Source organism: Nyctereutes procyonoides, unplaced genomic scaffold, assembly GCF_905146905.1.
Source record: "Nyctereutes procyonoides isolate TBG_1078 unplaced genomic scaffold, NYPRO_anot_genome, whole genome shotgun sequence".
Classification (NCBI taxonomy): Eukaryota; Metazoa; Chordata; class Mammalia; order Carnivora; family Canidae; genus Nyctereutes; species Nyctereutes procyonoides.
This window is the reverse complement of record NW_026575133.1, coordinates 5066519-5076130: the sequence shown is the minus strand read 5'-3', so window position 1 is coordinate 5076130 and position 9612 is coordinate 5066519. Positions and strand designations below refer to the sequence as shown.

The following is a 9612-nucleotide window of genomic DNA, read 5'->3' as shown; positions in this document are numbered from 1 at the left end:
TCAGCGGTTTAGCGCCACCTTCATCCAAGGCCCTGATCTTGGAGTCCCGGGATTGGGTCCCGCATTGGGCTTCCTGCATGGAGCCTGCTTCTCCCTCTGCCTGTGTCTCTGCCTCGCCCTCTCTCTCTCTGTGTTTCTCATGAATAAATAAATAAAATCTTTAAAAAAAAATAACATCCTCATTTTAATTAAATAGGTTGTATAAATTTGAGGTGGAGAAAGCTGGTATCATTACCATTTCATATTAAAAAAGACAGGGATTTCAGTTGGCCACAGGCTCAACACACACCAACAATGTGATGACACTGATAAAAAAATTAGTGGTGTTTCAGATTTCATCAATAGAAGTGTCACAGCCACACTCAGAATACTTCAGTGCAAGTGCTGTGTTTCACCATGGGTACCACATTTAAGGAGGGTATTGAGCACTAAGTACATATCCAGAGGAAGGGATATCAGGATGGGGAGGAGTCCTCACCCCACACCCCACAGGGAGTACTTGAAGGAACTAGGGGTATTTAGCTGGAGAACATTTGGAGAGAGCAAGATTGCTGCCCTTCAGAAGTTGAAGCCCTCTCATGCAGAAGGAATGAGCTTATGCTGCAGAGTTGGGAGCAATGGGTAAAAAGAAATGCAGAAAGCTAGTATTTAGTTTTGTAGAAGGCAAGAGTTGGAGCAAAACAAATGCCTACTAGAGAATGGCTGGTGAAGACAGTGGCAAAATGGAGAGCAGGGGCCCCAGCTAAGGGCTTACACCATTGCTGAGCTCTGGCCTGTTGCTCAGATTGGATTTATGTAGGTCCAGAGTTGTCAGATTGGACTAAAGAAACAAAACATCTAGATTTTTATGTGAAAGCTCTCAAAGGTTGGCAGATTTCAGGTTTTTTAGAACATGATGCAGGCTGAACACATCTGGAAGCCATAAATGGCCTAAGGTTCGCCCATTTACAATCTGAGTTAGATGATCTTGTTCCTTTTCAACTCCAATATTCTGTGAGTTTCATTGTGACCTACAGTTACTTTGCTCAAGTGGTTCTTAGCAAAACAAAAGAAATAGACCCGGGATCGAATTCCACGTCAGGCTCCCGGTGCATGGAGCCTGCTTCTCCCTCTGCCTGTGTCTCTGTCTCTCTCTCTCTCTCTCTCTCTCTCTGTGACTATCATAAATAAATAAAATTAAAAAAAATAGTTTTCTTTGATTAAAAAAAAAATCCCGTACCCTGGGGCTTATGCTCTTGTTATTAATAGTTTCTAACTTTTTTCACCTTAGAATTTTAAAAAATCTTAAGCCCCAAGGTTCACCCAAGACCAATTAAATCATGATCTCTGGAAGCAGTAGTGGTAATATTTTAAGTACCCTATATCATTTCAGTGTGCAGACAATTGGGCACCACTGGCCTAGGACCTGACAGCCTAGTCACCTTAGAAAGTTTTGACCAGCTTATTCCCATCCCCTCTGAATTTCTAGCCACCCCATCTCATTTAATGTGAATTTATGTGTTCACGGTAATCACCTCTTCTAGATAGAATTCTTTAAAGAAAGTAAACTGGTCACTGGGGTAGGTTCCTATCGATCATCTCATGATCCCTAAACTGAGGTGGTCTTGGTTAATAATTGAGCCAGCAGAGGGCAGTCTAACCCAACCCCAAAAGCCATTATGCTTGTGCCTTACAGTTCCCTCCAACAAAGTAGCAAAGAGTAAGTTCAAGTTCCAGATGTTTTACTTCATTTTTCTTTTATTACAGATGAATTCAAGTTTGGAAAAACAGATTCTGGTTGCATTTAGCTATGTAACCCTTGTGCCTCCCTATGAGTTCTTGGTGAATGGAGATTATCTGAATTATTTTTATGTTTGTATTATTCCCAGCTTCAGACATATACCAAATATTGCATGAATGAATGGAAAATTGACAATTACAGACAAGTCCCAGGTACTTCCTTCAAAATAAGTCATCATACCTAGAAAATCAAGTGAATTTCCCTTAATATTTTTAAAAGCCTGTCCATAATTCTGTCAGTTGTTTTTAGATCAAAGGAAATTAAAACACCTGGCTTTGTTATCAATCCAGAATTTTTTGTCTTTAATTTACATTGACAGATGTCCATGGTAGAAGAGGTAATGATTAGCTACTGCCTAAAGTGATGATTATGACATTAGGATAACCAGTTGATTTGTAGCACTTTCCAGTTCTGGAATGATTGGTGGGTTATGTATCGGCAGGTGTAACACATACACCCATGTCCCTGCCTAGGGGACAATGTATCTCTCCCTAATATGCATTACACTTTTTTTCAACACTGATTTAACAGTATTTAACAATTTAAGAACTGTTGAGTGAAATGAAATAGTTTAATTTTAAAAAACATACAGTCTTAGCAACTCCCAAAAGTGATGCAATATAGGTAGCCTTTGGTTTTTTAAAGCAAGAAGGGAGTGTCTGGCTGTGGGTCTTAATAGAAAGATGCCATTCAACACTGTGGAGTTCATTGTTGAAGACAGAAGTAATGGAGGAGACAAGGCATACACTTCAGGGCTTCAACAAAAGGGGAACTGAGGAATGAGAATTTCAAATACAACATAGTGATAGCATTACCAGAAATCAAGGTATTTGTCTTGGATCCTTGCTCGCAGAGAAAGAGTCGTGAAGCTCATCAGGTGTAGAGCCTTCCCCAGTAGCAGTCTGAAAAGGCCAGACTTGGGCAAGTCCTCTGCAGAAGGGGCTCCTGAGGAGAGCACCAGGTCTACCTTAATACCGGAGAAGCAGTGTGGGAGGCTGCCAGTGGGACTGTGAGTGGCAGCACTGCTTAAAAAGGAAAGGCTCAGAAGCAGACGTGTCCTCAGGCTCGCCTGAAGTCATACATGCGTGGCTATAAACATCCTGTGATTCAGAAATTTGTTTCAACTTTGGTTTTTATAGAAATGGCAGGCCATGATTGAATACACTTTAAAAGTAAAAAGCCCTTACAGTATGAGTAATGACTCAATTTTACAAATAAAAGGATTTTCGTAGTACTCAGACTTCCAGAGAAAATGGTCAACAGATGTTGACCTCCTCTGTCCCTCTAATGATGGTACTAACAAACTGGAAATAATGAATTAGAGTAAAAGAGAAATATGTAATAATACAAAGGAAGTCTATTAGTACATAATAAAAGAGTCCTTGTTTTTTAACAAGTATTTTTTGTTCACACCAACCAAATCCTTTCAAGTTTGATGGAGTGTATGACCCTAGTGGCAGGACTCTGAAACTAAGCATGACCTAAAAGGCTGCCATGGGACAATCTGAAGTATCTGTTGCTACTTCTACTTTAATTTTTTATCTCAAATGAAGTTCCATCACATAACACAGCACACAGGGCAATTAGATACTAGTTCTGAATTAGTATGAAAAGTTTAAAGACAGCAAAAACAAACAGCATTTTATTTCTGTAAGGGAGTGTCTGAGAACTGCCCGAGAATTATGGCCAAGTTCATTAATGAGGTAGATCTAATAAGGTATTTATACCTTAAATAATTTCAATTATAACCATCAAATGAATTGCTTAGATGCTGCGGTTAAGAAAATTGTACAAAACAAAGCAAGTTGTTTAAAAGAAGCATCTAGAATTTAAAAGTATTAAATATAGAAGGTAGAATAGATGTACTAACAACTTGGTGCTATTTCTGACAAAGTATTTCTTTTATAGTTTATTCCTAAATGTGAGCAAAGCAATCACAAATGAGTATCAGAAGCAGTTACAAAGATTGGGCATGGTTACTTGTAGTCAGTTCTATTATAAAGAATAGATTCTATTGAAATACATAATCTTGCAGGAAGATTCTGTCAATGAGAATTTTGTTGCAGCTGTCAAAGGTATGTATTTATAGTAGAGGAAATGGAGTCCTAGAGGCCACTCACTGTGACTTTGCACATATTACCACTGCTCTCAGCCTCGATTTCATCATCCATGAAACCAAGGAGGTTAACAGAAGACAGACCTCTAACATCCCAGCTGTAAAAATCGCTTCTGAAATTTATGTATTAATGATTGCTATTGGAAACTCCATTCCCATCAACCTTAATGTCAGGGACAATGAATAAAGTAGGAGATGACCACTGGCTCTCCTTTGGGCAACCTGGTCTTTTGAACCAAAGACCAAAATCCTCTTCCTGAAACTATCACTTTCCTATTGTTCTCTCACCTTTAGTTCTTCAGGCCAATGGTTCTCCCTTTGGAACTAAGATCAGAGCATCTTGTCCAGCCACCTTGTTTTGCAAATGAGAAATGCACCAGAGAGGGCAAGTGACCTGCCTGGAGTACCAGAGCTAGTCAATGACACAGCCAGGACGAGAATCCAAGTCTGCTGTTTGTGACACCAGTGTTCTTTCCCCTATATCATACCACCCACTTGTCTCACTCCTGACAGAAAGCAAAACAAAAGCATGGGAAAAGGATTAGAAAGAGCCATCTATTTAGATAATACCAGTGAGAAGTTATTTTATTTCAAAAATGTAAATATGGATGTGAAGGCATCATGCTCCCTGATTTCAAACTATATTACAAAGCTATAGTAATCAACAGTATGGTATTGGCATAAAAACAGACACACAGATCAATAGAACAGAAGAGAGCCCAGAAATAAACCCTTGCATATATGATTGACTCAATTTACAACAAAGGAGGCAGGAATACACAATGGGGAAAGGACAGTCTCTTCAATAAATGGTGTTGGGAAAACTGAACAGCCACATGGAAAAGAATGAAACTGGACCATTATCTTATACCATACACAAAAATTAACTCAAAATGGATTAAAGACTTGAATATAAGACCAGAAACCATAAAGCTCCTAGAAGAGAACATATGCAATAAGCTTCTTGACATCACTCTTGGCTGTATTTTTTTAGATCTGACTCCAAAGGCAATGGCAATAAAAACCAAAATAAACAATGAAACTATATCAAACTAAAAAGCTTCTGCATAGCAAAGGAATCCATTAACAAAAAGGCAACATACTGAATGGGAAAATATATTGCAAATCATAAATCTGGTAAGGGGTTAACATCCAAATTATAAAAAGAACTCCTACAACTCAATAACAAAACACAAGCAATCTGATTTTAAAATGAGCAGAGGACCTGAACAGACATTTTTCCAAAGAAGACATACAGATGGCCAACAGGCACATGAAAAGATGCTGAGCATCAGGAATCACCAGAGAAATACAACTCAAAACCATGAGATATATCGTCTTGCATTTGTCAGGATGGCTATAATCAAAAAGAAATAAGTGTTGATGAGGATATAGAGAAAAGGGAACTATTGTGCACTATTGGGAATGTAAATTGGTGTAGCCATAATGGAAAACAGTATGAAGGTTCCTCAAAAAACTAAAAATGGAACTACCATGTGACCCAGCAAGTCTGCTTCTGGGTATTTAGCTGAAGAAAATGAAAGCATTAATTTAAAAAGATATATGCTATGCTCACTGCAGCATTCACAATAGCCAAAATAAGAAAACAACCAAAGTGTCCACTGATGGATAAATGGATAAAGATGTATACCCCTCACAAACACACATAGAGAAATACTACTCAGCCATAAAAAAGAATGAAATCTTGCCATTTGTGATGTGGATGGACCCTGTGGGTATTATGCTAAATGAACTAGAGAAAGACAACCATATGGTTTCATTTATATGTGGAATCTAAAACAAAAGAAAAAAAACTCATAGATGCAGAGAACAAATAGGTGGTTGCCAGAATGGGGGTAGCAGGGAGGTTGAGCAAGACAGAAGAAGGGTCAAGAGGTATAAACTCCAGTCATAAATAAGTCATGTCATGGGATGTAATGTTCAGCATGGTGACTAGAGTCAATAACACCACGTTGCATGTTACATAACTTTATATGGTGACAGGGAAACTAGACTCACTGTGGTGATCATTTTGCAGTGTACACAAATATCAAGTCATTGTGTTGTAAACCTGAAACTAATATGATATTATGTCAACTATACCTCAACAATGACAACAAATATGCATGTGATACTAAATGCTAATATCTGAAAAGATTAGCTGAGCAAGTGCATGACAGACTCAATAACCACATTTTAATAATCATTGCCCAATGCCTATGAAGTTAAAGAAAGCTGTCAGGCTGAGGGGAGGAGAGGTGGAATACTTTGGATAACATGAAAGATTAAGATAAGGTTGTTGGAAAGTGACTAAATTCCCTAAACCAACAAAAATCAATCCAAGGAGTTAAGGTACAGAAACAAAGATGGTATAATTTGGCCTAGAGTTAACTGCAACTTAAGTCAATGTAATGCCATAAATGTGGATATTATACATATTTTCATTATGTTCTAGGGGATAGCATTATCCCCTATCAGCCACTGACTCTGATTTTGACATTTGCAGCTTGTCTCACTAAGGATAAGAAGTACTAAAACTATTCAGATTTATTATTCATAGAAGACTAGTTGGTAAGACTCAGAAGAACTTCTGGGATGTGACTTTAATGAAAACCACTGAAAATGCAGAAATACAAACACAGATCTTAAGAAATCTTTAAAGACTAAGGGCTAAAAGACAAGATGGATCAATTCTATTCACAGGATGATCATGAGAAAGCAATACATATAGGTAATTAGCCTTCAAAGAATAAGTGGCTTCTCTTTCTACCTAATGAGATTTCATTTAAAATGATTGAGAACAATGAAAGAGGCACAGGAACCAATACCAATAGCAAATACTCAGTTTTTCTGAGGGGTATGATAAAAACATGTCCTTCTTATGTTTATACCATAACTCTGAAAAGTCATGCTCGTGGTAACAAAGACAAGCCTAGGTCCTATAATATGAAAATAATAAATAGGATATAATACACTAAACAAAAAGTTAAAAGCTAATTAAAATAAATTAAGAATAATACATTTACATTGAAAAAAGGATAAGCGTATGATATCCTGGGTTTCTCAATTATAAAAACACAAAAAGTAATATTCATCTGAAAAAGGCTGTCATAATGATTAAATAATATACATAAAATTCTGAAGAGTGTATGGCACACAATAAATGCTTAATAGATGGCAGCTACCATTTTTAGAACCAGGAGGAAGAATAACTTCATTAATAAAGAGTTTTCAAACTGGACTCCTCACCACCTCCCTGCTGCAGCTTCATTTCCAGCACACAAATGTCATCACTATTAGCTAATTAGGTAGCTTTTGACCAGATCACTGAGAAGATCTCATGAGAAAACCAAGATGAGGGAAAAAGAGTACCTGGGGAGGCACTCACTGGCTAACAAAAAAACATGTTCTGACATTATTTCTAAGCAGCACTCAAGGTGAGGGCTCATTCACAGGGACCCAAAGAGAAGTCAAAATCAAGGCAATTTAGAAGTCTTAAAGATGAAAGGAAACTGCTGTGACACAAAGCCCTAATGAAAGTAAAAATAGTTCCAGAGAAAACTATAAGACTCTTTGCTAGATCCATTTTTATCTGTTTTGAAAACAATTTAGACTCATCATCTTTTCACCTACCAACTAAGAGTTTTCATCTCAGTTTATTTCCAGGAGGATCTTGATTTATTTTTCTTTGTTTTATGAAGCATTTAATTTCTTTCTGCTCACACTATGTTATTTATGGTTTAAGAATTCTACTTTTCTCCCCCATTAAAGTCAGGGATCATTTACTGTACTCATCTAACCCTAAAAATAAAGTGACAAAAGGAAAAGACAGCTACTTCAAATCTGGAAGCAATTCTTGGGAAGGACATCAGAGGCTACATGTAGGACAGGATAAAGTGAAAAAGATCCCATGGGGGAAGGTGCAATTTAAAGGCTACATGTAGAGGAGGAACAAAGCTCCTGCAAGGTAGTGGATGAAAATGTAATCATATGGCTTTTCTTCTCTCCTCATTAATGGGAATGCTGTCTGTGATGGAGCAATCTCTTAATAAAAGTTCTAAAATTTGCCAGGTGGCTTGTTAGCAGATTTATCTATTTATTCCTAAGTTTAGAATTTGCTTCTTTTCAGACATTCCATGGGTCAAATTGAGAAAATTTCTATTTCTCAGAAAAAGTAAGAGCTTGGATTTTATTGCCTTTGCCCACTCTCCTGATGCTGTTCTTTCCTTCTTTTAAAAACAATCCAAATACACCCCTTTCTGAACTATATATTGATCTTAGTGAAATAAATGAACTCCTTTTGAATTTTGCTGTAAAGAGGCTCATTGAAATAGGCCTACAGACAGTAACTTAAAACCAGACAAATCCAGATCTCCAGTCGCATCAGTTTCTCCACCCACAAGTACACTTAAGGCTCAAAAAGAAAAATTAATGCCCAAACAGCCAGTGAAGCATAGACACAGAAACATTTTCTATCCTGGGCATACCAGGTATCACATAAGATACCATTAGTCTTTGACCATTCATTTAGAAGGGCTTCTAACCTTTTAAAATCACATACTAATTAATTAACATCAGCAACACATCAGGGACCTTGGGCCACACTCATAAATGGCTTGTCAAGTAAGCAAAGAAACTATGTTATTTTGGTTGCCTGGAAGTTCCTATATGTTCCACTGAAATGCAAATATCTTGGATTCCCTACTAAAGGGTGTGGATCTCCATGTAAATGATTATCTCTGTTACAGAGAAAGAAGGGGCTGCTGCACTTGCTGGAATGTCTTCAGCTTTGTATCAGATGCTCCAAGTTTGGTTATAACCAAGCTTCCAGTTTACCCAATGCCAAATTTCATGCTTTAGCAAGGGGAGAAAAGTCTAGATGCCAGGAACACACTAGACCTCTCAGATAAAGGAGTAGAAGCATGCTTCAACTGGACTAAGGTTGGTCCTCTTTGTTAGCACCAAACTCTCATTATTTAGTTCTTCACAGACTAAATTACAGCTTCTCTCAGAGAAGAGGACCTGGATATTGAAAAGGAATTAAAGTAGATATTAAGGTAGAAATTCCAAGGCCAAATATCCTAAGGTCAGGCAAAGCAGCATCTGAGGCCAGTACAAGAAAATGGTGGAATTCAATGGGCAGCAACTGTGGGGTACAGGAGCTTCCCAAGTCCTTGTCTGGCCTCAAGGCCCCACCTGTACCCCAATCATGGGTACCACCTCCTCGATCCATAGCAAGTCCAATGGAGCTGAGGTTCGAGTTTGTCGGTGGTGAATTCGGCGTAGCCGCAGAAGATACAGTATGATGGCCAGTAGCACCACCAGGATACAGGCGAAGAAGAGATAGTGGTTGTAGACAAAGGAGAGACGGAACCAGCTACCATGGGCCTGCCGGACACCTTCTTGCCGTAGATCCCTAGGGAAGAGTTTGAAGGTAGAAAGTAATGTTAATTTCAAAGAGAAATAGGCTGATTTAAAAGGCCAGTGGGGGCAGCCCGGGTGGCTCAGCGGTTTAGCACCTGTCTTCAGCCCGGGGTGTGATCCTGAAGACCCGGTATCAAGTCCCATGTCAGGCTCTCTGCATGGAGCTGCATGGAGCCTGCTCCTCCCTCTGCCTATGTCTGTACCTTTCTCTCTCACTCTCTGTCTCTCAATAATAAATGAATAAAATTAAAAACAAAAAGGCCAGTGGTGTTATACCATTCATTCTATTCAT

The 9612-nt window shown here is 38.3% G+C and overlaps 1 protein-coding gene across 1 annotated transcript in view; it reads right to left on the bottom strand.

Moving 5' to 3' along the window:
• Positions 1-2138: 2138 nt before the first annotated feature.
• ENTPD7 (ectonucleoside triphosphate diphosphohydrolase 7) overlaps positions 2139-9612 on the bottom strand; it is a 42614-nt gene continuing 35140 nt past the window's right edge. Inside the window, exon 13 of the mRNA XM_055300684.1 lies at positions 2139-9312. Coding sequence (XP_055156659.1) covers positions 9081-9312 — 232 coding nt within the window. The 3' untranslated portion in view covers positions 2139-9080. The remainder of the gene's footprint in view (positions 9313-9612) is intronic.